General features: G+C 42.3%; 1 protein-coding gene across 2 annotated transcripts in view; it reads right to left on the bottom strand.

Annotated features, from left to right (window-relative positions):
* The window catches only part of LOC134614520 (UPF0462 protein C4orf33 homolog), a 64,126-nt gene that overhangs the window by 9,599 nt on the left and 39,949 nt on the right, over positions 1 to 14,578 (bottom strand). For both annotated transcript variants that reach the window (XM_063458433.1, XM_063458432.1), the window contains exons 3-5: positions 13,704 to 13,764; positions 10,792 to 10,843; positions 3,136 to 3,335 (exon numbers count right to left, since the gene is read on the bottom strand). In XM_063458433.1, the coding sequence (XP_063314503.1) occupies positions 3,136 to 3,335; positions 10,792 to 10,843; positions 13,704 to 13,764 (313 nt within the window). The remainder of the gene's footprint in view (positions 1 to 3,135; positions 3,336 to 10,791; positions 10,844 to 13,703; positions 13,765 to 14,578) is intronic.

Genomic DNA, 14,578 nt, shown 5'->3' with positions numbered 1-14,578 from the left:
CTGGTGAGTAGAATCATTACCTTCAGTCTTTTTTCTGTAAACACTATCTTTTCAGAGAAAATGCATTGTTTACATTACAGCCTAGTGATAACTTCACTGGCCACTCCTCAGATGGCTGTTAGAGATCCTTCCTGGATCATGGCTGCCCAAAATGCATCCAAACATTCAGTGTCTCCTCCCTCTGCATGCAGACACTGAACTTTCCTCATAGAGATTCATTGATTCAATTAATCTCCATGAGGAGATGCTGATTGGCCAGGGCTGTGCTGGCACTGCCCCTCATCTGCCTCTTTGTCAGTCTCAGCCAATCCTATGGGGAAGCATTGTGATTGGATCAGGCCACCACTTCTGATGATGTCAGCAGAAAGCTTGTTTTTATGAGGCAAACAACATGCACAGTTACAGCTTCAGGCTTGAATACAAGTAAGATTTTACTATTTTTAGGGAGGCATGAGTGGGAAAGGGAGGCTAGATAGTGGTTTTAACCCTAAAGGGCCAGGAATACATGTTTGTGTTCCTGATCCTATAGTGCTCCTTTAAAATACTGGATAATTCACAAATAAGGTCTTTAGAAAAAATTCACTCACCAAGACAGCAGATTACTAGTGCTATCTACTCAAGGTGAGGGGGGAGTACTTACACAAAGTTCTCTAGTGAACCTGAGATACTTGACCAATAAACATATTCACACAGTCAAACTCCAATAAATAATGCTTAAAGGATTAATCCAGGTTCCATCAACACTTTAGAGATAATGTTGCACATTCAGCTGTGTAACGAACTATGCATCTGGAGATGTAAGTTCACCCTAGACAACATTATTACCAATCTGAAACAAGAGTTATGGGCTGCTAATGTTAATTATGTGCATAGATTGCATCCATCATCAGCATGCATATAATACTGGCGACAGACAAGCCATAGAGGCATCCCCTCTTCCCTCTGTGACACTCCACGACAGTCCTGCCGGTGACACATCCTAGGCTCCTTTGCAGTGAGGAAAAGTGACATCAGGGAAGGGGGATTGGGCTGCAGAAATCCAAGGCCACAGAGCAGGATTGCTCTTAAGTTTACTTTTATTTATTATAAGGGGGAAGGGGGGTATCATGCCAGCAAAGGTTACTCCATCCAAAAAAAGCTTTTTATTTAAAAACGTTTTAAAATTAGAGTAGCCCTTTAATGACACTCTGGTAGGCCACTCCATGGTTTCCTTATGGGGTTACATGTCAGCTAAATGGTTACTCTCTCTATAATCAAAGTGGGAGTTCCATTTAAATTGTCATCGGGTCAAGAGTCACCAATGGCTACTGTTACTAGGAACATTACTTTGCAAATTAATTCTTAATTATTTACTACACTGGCAGCAAAATCAGACTTGGTAGGCATCTTCAATTATAAAGGAAGGAGCGAGTAAAGGATTAATTTACAGAAGGTTTTCAAAGACTCATTTGCATTTGCCTGTACTGTACATTCAAGTTATTGAGGTACAAATTGTACCTTTAAAGAAAAACTGTCACAAAAATGTGTTATCACAAAATAATAAAGTATCCTAAGTGACATGTTCAATAGGCTTTATAGATAAACATATACCTAAAGCTGCATAAGCCAGAGGCCCTTCTGTCAACAGTGTGGTTGTAATGCACATTCACACATAAATATGTCATGCACTGTGTTACATATAAAGTGAGAAAACTCTCACAACAGTTTGCCTAAAGAGAGCTCAACTGTTCCAGAGTATGCATATAAAATCATTGTGCGTGATGATTTAAAGGTTTACAATAATCTTTTTAAGGAGAGGGGGGGGGGCTTTCCTGTCTAATATGCCCAAATGGGAACTACTTGGAAGGCTCCCCTCTCAATTTGCAGTAAATCCTGCAAATATTTTTTTTTACCAACTTGGAATCTAACACTGGTTGACGCTCTTGGATTTGCTTGTTCACGCCACCCTCTGATGTCACTGGGGTTGAACACGATCCAATCATTGGACTATTGCGCCAGCTCAGAGTACATGTGTTTGTTCGAGGCCGGAGATGGGAGGGAGTGAAGTGAAGAGAGGGAGGTTTTTAAAAAAATAAATAAAAAAAAAGACACTATAGGGACAATACTTATTGTATTTGTTCTGGTGAGCATAATCATTCCCATCAAGATTTATGCAGTAAACACTGCCTTTTCAGACACTACAGCCACTCCTTGCATGGCTACTAGAGGTGCTACAGCCATTCCTGTCAGCCATTCCTGCCATTCAGTGTCTCAACCCTCTGCATGGAGACACTGAACTTTCCTCATAGAAATGCATTGATTCAAGGCATCTCTATGAGGAGATGCTAATTGGCCAGGGCTGTGTTTGGCTTGTGCTGGCTCTGCCCCTGATCTGCCTCCTTGACAGCCTCAGCCAATCCTATTGGAAGGCATAGTGACTGGCTCAGAGAATCACTTATTATGGTGTCAGCCAAGCAGGCAGTCAGGGGCAGATCCAGTAGCTGCAGACTTGAATAGAAGTAAGATTTTATTATATTTAGGAGGGCAAGGAGGTGATGGGATAGGGGGGCTAGATGGTGGTTTTAAAACTATAGGGTCAGGAATACATTTGTGTTTCTGACCCTATAGTGTTACTTTAAAGTAAAGGGCTTGGAGTGCAATGTGGAAGCATGAGCTAGCTTCCCCTTGCAAGCGCTCTGTCTGCAAGGGGAAGTTTTTTATGTCTGTCGGCAGCATGCAGTTCTGGGCTGCCAATGTCACATGTGCTAGGGGTGCAATTAGCCTTCAATATATCAGTTTGTGCAGTGTTTCAAGCTCAAACACTGCACATGCTGACTCCTACCACCATAACCACTTCAAATCACTGAAGTGGTGATGGTAGTTGGATTAAACCTTAAATGTAAAACTGCTCCTAACGTGTCCATCCATTGAATTAACGTTGTTCTGTCAAAACTGGCTGACAAAATGGCAGCCTCTGCAGAAAAGTAGCTTTAGGGGAAATTTCAATATAAAACTAACAAAACAAACTTTATTTTAGAGATTGTGTTTGCAGCATTAAGTATTAATATGTGCTGTGACAGTTTACCTTTAAATACCATAAAGGAACGCTACACATCATTATTTTTTCTAAAGCAGTATTGTTGCTGTTACACTTACAAATCAGGCTGCTGTCTGGCTTGCACTTCATTTTCTGGAACAGGATAAAGTGCTTCATATGTTCTCTCTGACTGTGAGCCATGGATTGCATAAGCATTGAATTTGTCTACTGAAGGAGGGAAATAATCCCAAGGGAGAACTGCAGTGCCTTTCCATCTTGTGTCTGTCCTGGACACTTTCAGAGACAATGGTAGACAATCCTGTGCATGAAGTAAAAGAGGAAATTAGAGAGGTGTTACAGATTGTCTTGGTTCAGTGCAAAGAAGCTGGAAAGACTGCGACCTATATAGATAGAACACGTTTCCCTGTAGCAGGATTCTGCGATATATATACATTTAAATGACAAAATGCTGCTGGCAGTAACACAGGTCCATCTGTGTTTATACTTCGGTGTTCTAGAGTCTCATAAAAGGTATCATTAGTGCAACATTGAAATATGCTATCAGAAAAGCTCATTAGGTCAACTTGTTTTTGAGAAGAGAAACCGCCAATGCATTGCATGCCCATCTACTTGCTCATATTATACAAGATTTCATATATTAGATTATTTTACTGTGACAAAATGGCTTTTGTCACTGGGTCTGCATGTGACAAACTGCCCTACCCCCCTATCGCTTGGAGGAGCCGGATTGTTAGCCTCTTACCCTGGGATGCTGGCCCTTTAAGTTATGGAGTCTTAAGGCATTTGGGACAGAGCCCTTTGTCCCTGGATCACACCATTTGCCTTAGTTGCTTGGATTTTACATTTCCCCTGGTGCATTCTTAGGTTGGTTTGTGCAGTTTAACTTCCAGTACAGCCAGGATAATGCTGTCGACTACAAACACGCGAACAGCCGGTGAAAGCCAAACTTCAGTCGACGTTTTTGAGAACTGTGTTCGTGGGATCTGAGTGCTATTCGCCTATAATATGCGCTCAGATCCAAGCTATCTGGGGGGGTGTGAAACATGGGGACTACGTTCAGCGAAACATGAGTTATTGATTTTAATACAGTTTTGTTAAAAGGTAAAAAGCACATGTTTCTCTCTGCCAGGAGATAATTAGGTTCTGCAACCACTTAAGTTAATTATCTCCAGGATAGAGAGGAGGGGTTACACTCTTCCTGTGGGTGTGTGTAATATTTGTAAAGTACAGTGATTGGTTCTGTATATTCTGTTTCAGTCTTCCACAAGGTCCCATGTGGGAGTGTCCTTGCTGGAAGACCATCATAAAAGGGCTGAGTTTGGCCATCAATAAACACATTTGTTTTACCCCTTCATGAAGTCTCGACTCATGTTTGGGGAATTGGGAGCTATAATCACTACTTCACTTTTTTCAGCTTGGATTTCGGAAGACGCTACAATGATCAGTGCTGCACGGATAGCAGGATCCTTTACATTTACTATATTGAGAATTAAATATTTTAGTGATGGCCTCCTTTAGACTTGCACATTTATCAGAGGTATGGTACATCCGGATATATTTTCACTGTAAAGTATCAGTCTTTTAAGTGGCTCTATCACCTTATACTTGTCTTTCTCTTATTGTTTCCTCTTCTCTCCCTCTTTTTAGAATCTGTTCATTTTTTCTTCATCTCTAATCTATTTCTCTTTAAAATATAAGAGAAAGAATGGGCTGCGTTGCTTTATGTATTTTTCCTACGCTTGGCAATATTGAGAAGCAGAGACAATGGCAATCTTGATTCAATCTTGATACGTTAATGCCTTAAGCTTGTCAAAGTAGTCCCTCCTTTCTCTTATGTTTTGTTATTTGTTTTTTTGCATAATAACTCTAGTTTATTGATGTTTTCCCATAGTAAAGAAAAGGATATATGCATTAGAAATGACAACGTTACTAGATACAAGGTGTGACATCTGGAAGTAGCCCATTTAATATCCCACTGAAGCCGAACAAGTTGTATCTCGAACACAAATAGGGTGCCACATAGTAAAGTGCAAGATAACATATGACAAGGGCTGATATAAACGAACAGTGACCAATAACATGTCTGTATCTAAACAGAATGGTGCAAATCACCCTGCATCCAATAAACATACTTCAATGTCGACTTTAGGTCTAGAAAGAGAAGGACCAGAAGAAAGGGAATCAAAGAAAATATTTTAATTCAAAGAGATTTTCTAGTATGTTTTAACCCCTTAAGGACACATGACATGTGTGACATGTCATGATTCCCTTTTATTCCAGAAGTTTGGTCCTTAAGGGGTTAAAAGGAATTATAGCAGAAATGAAGGAAAGAAAAACAGATTCTGAAAAAGGAGAAAATGGGAAACAATAGGAGAAATGTTAATTTCAGGTGGCAGAGCCACTGTCCCTTGGTCCCTTCACAGCAATGCTTTCATTCCATTAACTATTTCCTGTAATGCACAGGGATATAAACTTATTGTGAATAATAAAGTGTTTCCAAAATTAAATGCCACAATTGAGACAAGCATCAGAGTAGAGGTAGGAAGCGATCTGTCATTTTGCTACAAATAATAGTCATTCACTCACTCTCCCCTTCTCCCATTACTCATATGCTGCCAAGGGGACAGGGAGATAAAGAACTTGTAATATTTATTTATTTTTATTTTTCCCCAATGTATTGCGAAACAAATATCAATTCAATATATTTAGGGTTTATCTTTTTTTGCACACACATAGGAGTATACTTTTATATGTCTGTGGTCTGTTTATACATGAATTAACCAATAGCAAGGTCTTAAAAATTACTATTAAGTATTAATGTAAAAATGTGAAACAAATAAAATCCAGAAATGTCTGTTTATTTCTGGTCCTTACTGATCTTGTGAAAGAAAATAAGATTCATTAATTTGTTCTTGCAAAGGAGTTATTCAACAAAAAGGCAGATATTTTAGACACTTTGAAAAACGAGCTTCACAGAATGACACAGCAAGATAAAAAAAAAGCCTCTATATAATACATTATGCAGAATGTAAATGCATAACGCATACGTTAAACTTATTTCATTCACACATTATTGTTTTTTTACATGCTGCATATAGAATATTTACTGTGAAACTATATTCATATATATACATGGATATTTAATAAAGTGAGAATTGTCTAGAATTCTAAATTAATTTACAGTGACTCAAATTTAATGCCAATATAGACAAACTGGAAAAATCCTCCAAGTCAGATGTACATCCAGTGCACCTACTTTGGTCTTTTTGAAATTCACTTTGAATTCCTAACAATGCTCAATTTAGCAAAGTAATATACATTCAAAAACACACCCACCAGGTTAAACCAAAGCATGTGTAAAAAGCAGTTCAAATAACCATCTTACACCAGGGTCATTTTGTCTGCCTACATGTGCCTGTCCTTTTGTAGTTGTCTATGTACAGCACTTATATTGTGTCTTTTCGGAGCTAAGTGGGCTGACCGGGAGAGAAAAGTACCAGAACCCTCGGTCAGTGTCCTCTATAGCCCAGCCACCTTCAGATAGGAGAGCTGCAGGGACAGTTATAGAGGGTGTAAAACTCAGTGCTGCCCCGATCCTCTAGTGTCTGTGTGTGAGGCTGGAAAGGAAGTGGAAGGGATCACTTCCTATTTGCCCACTAACAGACCCTCACATAGGAAATACTTTGCAGGAAGAGCAGGGATATCACTGTATCCATTTCTGAAGCGGACCACCAGGTCCCTGGAGGCTGTGTTCGGGGCTTTAAGGGGTTTAGGTATGTAGAATAGTCCTTCAATCATCACTGCTTTAGCCTGTCGGGGTTGTAGTAAGGCGTGTCAGGGATCTCCTCCCGTACACCACGCTCCTTTAGATTATTTTGGCACCAGGAGTCTTCCTGAGCAGCGAACCGGCGCTCGTGGAGTTCCTGCACTGCTTGCTGGAGCGACTTTATGTGTTTGGTGCTCTCGGTTGTAGTTAATTTGAGTGTCCCCACGTGGCTTGTGAGGCCCCTGCAGGTCCCCGCAGATTGTTGCTATGTCCGCCGAGATATTTCTCTGAAGTTCAGCCAGCATCTCCTGTAGTATTGACTTTGTCACCGGAGATGTGTCTGGGCCCTCTGCTCTCCGTTGAAGTCTTAATGGTGCCAGTGGGTACTCAGCTTCGGCTCCAAATGAGTTGTCATTGGGAAAATCCGAGCAGCCTCCTGAGAGGATGGTCATCTTGGGCCCAGTGGCACCATGTGCTTGCCGCCACAGATCGCCGATTGTTAGCCTTGCCCTGGGCTTGTCTGGTCTGGGCTTCTTGGTTTTGTGTCCCATCTTAGTCTTGGTAACAAGGGGGTCCCCCAAAACACTGTGAGTGCGGTGATATAGGCAGTATTGCCCGATTTTAGCTGTTATTGTTGGGAGCTCTCTTCCTAATTTTTTACTTCAACACATGTATATGCAAACACATGCTATATGACTAACTTTAACCCCTTAAGTACACATGACATGTGTGACATGTCACGATTCCCTTTTATTCCAGAAGTTTGGTCCTTAAGGGCTTAAAGGGGCACTATAGGCACTCAGACCAATTCAGCTGATTGAAGTGGTCTGGGTGCAATGTCCCTGCCCCCCTAGTCCTGCAATGTAAATCATTGTAGTTTTAGAGAAACAGGAATGATTACATTGCAGGACTAAGCCTGCCTTTCGTGGCTGTCAGACAGCCACTATTGATACTTCCTGGTGGTTAATCGACTTTTGGTCAGCTAACTGATACTGTGTCCGTAAAATCCCCATAGGAAAGCACTGAAGCAATGCTTTCCTATGTGAAGGTGCTTAATGCGCTCTCGCATTAGGCCACCCATCGGATAACTTTGGAGAAGGCATAGCGCTGACCCAGCACAGAGGGAGATGGGCGCTGTTATAAGATGAGTAAACAAAGAAATGCTTAACCCTTTCCATGCTGAGGTGGGGAGGGGAAGCAGAGGTAGCTATATAATAATAAATAATCCCTTCAAATGTACAGTCAAGCATACAGTTTTTTTTTTTACATCTGGGATCAGTGTACAAACCGTACATTTCCAGAGAGATACTGACTTTACTATACATTTTCATTTGCTGTCACCAGTTCAGTGAATTAATGGTCTTTTTGAAGGAAAAACAAGTTTGCATAGACAGCAGGCACATACATAGGCGTGCGCACACCATGCCGCCGGGTGCGAGGCCCCTCCTGACAGTCTGCTGTGCATGAGATCTAGCCTCAGTCTGCAGCATCCGCCGGGAGTGAGCTGCAGACTGAGGTGTCTCGCGATCTCCAGCCTGTCAGAGCGTTACCGCGGCAATGCTCTGCCTGGAGATCGCAAGACTCACCATGTGGTCTGCAGCTCACTCCCGGCGGATGCTGCAGACTGAAGAGCGAGGGCACCCACTGGACCACCAGGGCAGGTATTTATAAACCCCCCCTCTGCCCCCTGTCACTCACTGCCCCTCCACCCCCTGTCACTAACTGCCCCTCTACCCCCCTGCCACTGCACCTCTACCCCCCTAACCCCTGTCACTACCCCTCTACCCCCCCTAACCCCTGTCACTGCCCCTCCACCACCCCAAATCCTGTCACTTCCCCTCCACTCCCCCTAACCCCTGTCACTGCCCCTCCACTCCCCCCACCCCCTGTCACTGCCCCTCCACTCCCCCCTAACCCCTGTCACTGCCCCTCCACTCCCCCCTACCCAGTCACTGCCCCTCTACCCCCCTAACCTCTGTTACTGCCGCTCTACCCCCCTAACCGCTGTCACTGCCCCTCTACCCCCTCACCCTTGTCACTACCCCTCTACCCCCCCAACCCCTGTCACTACCCTCCTACCCCCCATAACCCCTGTCACTACCCCTCTACCCCCCATAACCCGTCACTGCCCCTCTACCCCCCAACCCCTGTCACTGCCCCTCTAACCCCTAACCCCTGTCACTGCTCCTCTACCCCCCACCCCCCTAAACCTTGTCACTGCCCCTCTACCCCCTTACCCTTGTCACTGCCCCTCTACCCCCCCTAACCCCTGTCACTGCCCCTCTACCCCCCTAACCCCGTCACTGCCCCTCTACCCCCCAACCCCTGTAACTGCCCCTCTACCCCCCCAACCCCTGTCACTGCCCCTCCACTCCCCCCACCCCGTCACTGCCCCTCTACCCCCATAACCTGTGTCAGTACCCTTCTACCCCCCCTAACCCCTGTCAGTACCCCTCTACCCCCCTAGACCCTGTCACTACCCCTCTACCCCCCTAACACCTGTCACTGCCCCTCCACTCCCCCCTACCCAGTCACTGCCCCTCTACCCCCTAACCCCTGTCACTACCCCTCTACCCCTAACCCTTGTCACTGCCTCTCCACCCCCCAACCCCTGTCACGCCCTCCACTCCCCCCCACCCCATGTCACTACCCCTCTACTCCCCCTAACCCCTGTCACTGCCCCTCTACACCCCTACCCCCTGTCACTGCCCCTCTACCCCCTGTGGCTGCCCCTCTACCCCAACCCCTGTGGCTGCCCCTCCACCCCCCTAACCCCTGTCACCCACACAGTGCACCCCTCACAATCATACACACTGTACCCCACACACTGCATCCCACACAATTACACACACTGTACCCCTTACAATTACACACACTGTACCCCCCACAATCATACACACTGTACCCCACACACACTGCATCCTTCACAATTACACACACTGCACCCCTAACAATCACACACACTGCACCCTTCACAATTACACACACTGCACCATATATATATATATATATATATATATATGTATATATGTATGTGTGTGTATATGTGTATATAAAAATACATATACACGCGGCGTGTGTGTTTGTGCTTTAGGGTGCACACCGTAATGCAACAGGTTGTGCACGCCTATGTGCAAATATGGTACATTGAAAGAAAGCCTGGACTAGGGCTGTCTCTATGGCTGGGTTCATCATTGAACTCGAGAACCTAGTTTTAGTCAGCAAGACAGGTTACAATATCACAAACAGGATGAGATACTGCCACAAAAAAATATTGAGTTTCTCTCAAAAATACTAGGGTGGGATTAAAAATGTGATTCTGATTATTGCTTTCTTAATGAAGTAGTAATAATAATAATAATAATAATAATAATAATAATAATAAGTCTTTACTGTCACTTTAACCCACCGATTGCAAAAAGGCCACTCTGACAGTTCACTTAACTTTCAGCCAACGCTTGTCAGGCACTCATTATGTATAGTGTTTTACAGATGTACTTAACACTCTGTTCAAATTATCAATTAGATATAATCATCTTGTGATGAAGCCAAGAGCGGTACAGTGCATATGAGTTCTAAATTTGGCAAATCACCTCTAATTATTCATAAAGTAGAAAAAAAAAAAGAGAGAGAGAGATAGATAGAGAGAGAGAAAGAAAATGGATGAAAAAAAAGAAAAAAACAGGTTTCTAAACTTTAATATCCCTAATCTTCTCCCGCCCTCCTGTTTTATTGTCGTCAACTGTGTTGTGAAGAAGATGCCAGCTTTAATTAGAAATTCCATTTTACGGCAGCTTGGCAGAGAACTAAAAAAAAAAAAAAAAGGAAGGAACAGAAAAAGAGAAGGGAGGGTTCTCCAGGTAGCTCATTTTATGTTCTGCAATGCGGGATTGAGGATCTGATTTTCTGCTGTTTAAATGTTTATGATCCTCATTTAAGGCTGCTCAGCAGGATTTGAGACTTCAGGAAAGCTATTACCCTCACTTACCTTCCAAATATTTCTGCGTTGCGAAAGTAGCAACACCAAATGGTGCCCATGCCTGCAAAATAAAAATGCACAGCAGTATATACTTCAGTCATTTTGTAGTGTAAGTAGCGAAAGTATGTGGCTGAGAGAAGTAGCACGTACTGCAGGTATGATTATTTTCACACTGAGCAAACATAGCACCTGCAGAAAGACACAGATACATTGCCAACACTGAGCTGCTGTAAAGTAGCTGTTAAACTAACAACTGTTTCTTCTGCTCAAAAGTCTTTTTCATGCTGGAGAAAATAGGACATAATCTATCTAAATCTAGCAAAATGTGAATTTTCTGTATTTGTCATTAACACATATGCACCTGCAGCTACCTATCCCCATACATCATACACAAGTATATACAGTTTCAAGAAAAAGTATGTGAACCCTTTGGAATGTTATGGATTTCTGCACAAATTGGTCATAAAATGTGATCTGATCATCATCATCTAAGTCACAACAATAGACAATCACAGTCTGCTTAAACTAATAACACACAAAGAATGAAATGTTGCCATGTTTTTATTGAACACACCATGTAAACAACTGTCAGGAGTAATTCTTGACCATTCCTCTTTACAGAACTGTTTCAGTTCAGCAATATTCTTGGGATGTCTGGTGTGAACCACTTTCTTGAGGTCATGCCACAGTATCTCACTTGGGTTGAGGTCAGGACTCTGACTGGGCCACTTCAGAAGGCGTATTTTCTTCTGTTTAAGCCATTCTGTTGTTGATTTACTTCTATGCTTTGGGTAATTGTTCTGTTGCAACACCCATCTTCTGTTGAGCTTCAGCTGGTAGACAGATGGCCTTAATTTCTCCTGCAAAATGTCTTGACAAACTTGAGAATTCCTTTTTCCTTCGATGATAGCAATCCGTCCAGGCCCTAACGCAGCAAAGCAGCCGCAAACCATGATGCTCCCACCACCATACTTCACAGTTGGGATGAGGTTTTGATGTTGGTGTGCTGTGCCTCTTTTTCGCCACACATAGTGTTGTGTGTTTCTTCCGAGCAACTCAACTTTGGTTTCATCTGTCCACAGACTATTTTGCCAGTACTGCTGTGGAACATCCAGGTGCTCTTGTGCAAACTGTAAACGTGCAGCAATGTTTTGTTTGGACAGCAGTGGCTTCCTCTGTGGTATCCTCCCATGAAATACAGTCTTGTTTAGTGTTTTACGTATTGTAGATTCGCTAACAGGGATGTTAGCATTTGCCAGTGACTTTTGTAAGTCTTTAGCTGACACTCTATGATTCTTCTTCACCTCATTGAGCAGTCTGCGCTGTGCTCTTGCAGTCATCTTTACAGGACGGCCACTCCTAGGGAGAGTAGCAGCAGTGCTGAACTTTCTCCATTTATAGACAATTTGTCTTACCGTGGACTGACGTGCGAGGCATCGTTCACATCAGGCAATGCTTCTTGTGAAAAGCAAACCCAGAACTGGTGTGTGCTTTTTATAGGGCAGATCAGCTGTAACCAACACCTCCAATCTCATCTCATTGATTGGACTCCAGTTGGCTGACAACTCACTCCAATTAGCTCTTGGAGATGTCATAAGTCTAGGGGTTCACATACTTTTTCCACCTGCACTGTGAATGTTTACATGGTGTGTTCAATAAAAACATGGCAACATTTCATTCTGTGTGTTATTAGTTTAAGCAGACTGAGATTGTCTATTGTTGTGACTTAGATGATGATCAGATCGCATTTTATGACCAATTTGTGTACTTTTTCTTGCAACTGTATCTAATCAAAACAACTGCACCCCTACTACTTTAAAGAAACAATGAAGAAAAATAATATGTAGCGCTTAAAAATAAAAATGGAAAATGTAGCAATATATGGTAAAACAGTCAATATGAAGGCCACTTCAATATGTTTCAATGCAATATGGAGAACCCAATAGATAATTCCCACAAATGTATTCCACTTGATACAAACTTGTAGCTAATTCAGGGGCCACACAGTGGCAGGCCTGGTCCTCCCACTTTTCTTGATGATAAAACACTAAAAATGCCATTAATCCTTGCTCACCAAGGTTTTATGGTGTATATAACAACTCTGCAAACCAAATGAAGCTGCAGCAAGATTCTTTATACTTAACCAAATAGTTTCATTCATGTTTTTGTTTTTACATGAAAGAACCTAATGTTAATGGAATTTCTGTATTCCTAACACTTTAATTTCTCTGTCCTTAGTAAAATACAGCCCCTCCCCCCCCCCCCCCCATTTGTGATAAAAAAAAAAAAAAAATGTTGATTCTACTCATCTTTTTCCAGTGCCAAGGCCCCCTCAGTGCTGCTTATCTCTCCCCCTCCTGCAAAATCCCTGAGGAGGCATTATCCAATAAGGGGCTCCTCATAAAGGAGCATTGGGGACCTGATGCTCATTCACGGCATGCACTGTGCATGCATCTAAACTTCCCCATAAGAAAGCATCAATTAAATGCCTTTCTATCGGGACTCAGTTTGCCTTGGTCAGTGCCATTGGAAGGATATTATTGTAATCCTGTGAAAGGTCTGATGAAATCTAAATTAATGCCTCTTCCCATAAATATTTTCCGTTCCCATTAATTTGTTCTTAAAAAGACAAAACTGTATGTAAAACGCATTAGAGGACACAATAAGATATACACCCAAGCTCTTTAAAAGCTGTCAAAGTCAAACGGACAACGTAAATCCCAATAATATGCCAAATATATAAAGCAATGATCTGGGTCCTTTTCCTGGAGAGGAAAATATTGATATGTCAGTTGTTATGTCCTTTTGTCTACAGAGTTTTTAAAGATCTCTTGTAGGATTAAAGTGGATTAGTAAGGATTAAAATAAGATTGCATCGACACATTTCAAAACATAAAGATAACAAAATAAGTAGTACTTACGGACAAAGCTCAACTTCTAGATACTGTTCTGTCTCGCCATTTAAAAAAAATGCTTCTACCACTAAGAGAAAACATAAAAAAGAAGATATAGTGAGTCTGCAATAAAACATGTCATTTAAAGGACATACTGATGGAAGAATGATTCTTTATAATTCTGTATGAGAATATTCAGTACACAAAAAGTTTTACATGATGTTTTTTAACATACTCCTGAAACAAGTTAAAGGCAAACAATTAAAATGAACCAGATGCATAATGGAAACAATCTACTTGTTACATTGACTTTCATTTTGTTGTTAAAACAGCACTCCCTATTTATCAAAATGTTGCATTTAGATATATTTGTAAGATAAAAGGCAACCAAATATTTTTATACTGTATTTGATGGGGCTTGGTTTACCATATTAAAATGCCTCTAACATAATATCCTAAGTCCCGAAAATGGATCATTTTGGGCCATGTGTGAAGTTACCGTACATTAATGTGGGGGCTGAAGGTGGAACGATCCATATCAGTGAATACAAACATAGAGGCTGGATACAGAGCCAAAAGAACAGGTCTGTAGATACAGACAGGAGGCAGAGTCGTGGTCAGGACAGGGTTGTTGCTAGGTAGGTACATACAAAATGTAGGAGCAGTATGGGACTTATCATTAAATGTACAAGAGAATGCCCTTAATGAGGCCAGCCAATGTGATCAGCCAGGATTGCATTCATGCCAGGCTGACATGCCTTTTCTAGGGGTAGGCCTTACCCTTTGGGTGGCTCCAGTGACTTGGTTTGTTCCACTGGCCTACTCTCGTTTTGGTCCGTCCAGTGATAACCCTTCCCTGAGTACTTCCCTGCCTACACCCCATTTCTATACAGATACCTGAC

Source organism: Pelobates fuscus, chromosome 6 (assembly GCF_036172605.1).
Source record: "Pelobates fuscus isolate aPelFus1 chromosome 6, aPelFus1.pri, whole genome shotgun sequence".
NCBI lineage: Eukaryota > Metazoa > Chordata > Amphibia > Anura > Pelobatidae > Pelobates > Pelobates fuscus.
The sequence above is the reverse complement of the archived record's forward strand: the minus strand, read 5'-3'. Positions and strand labels throughout refer to the sequence as shown.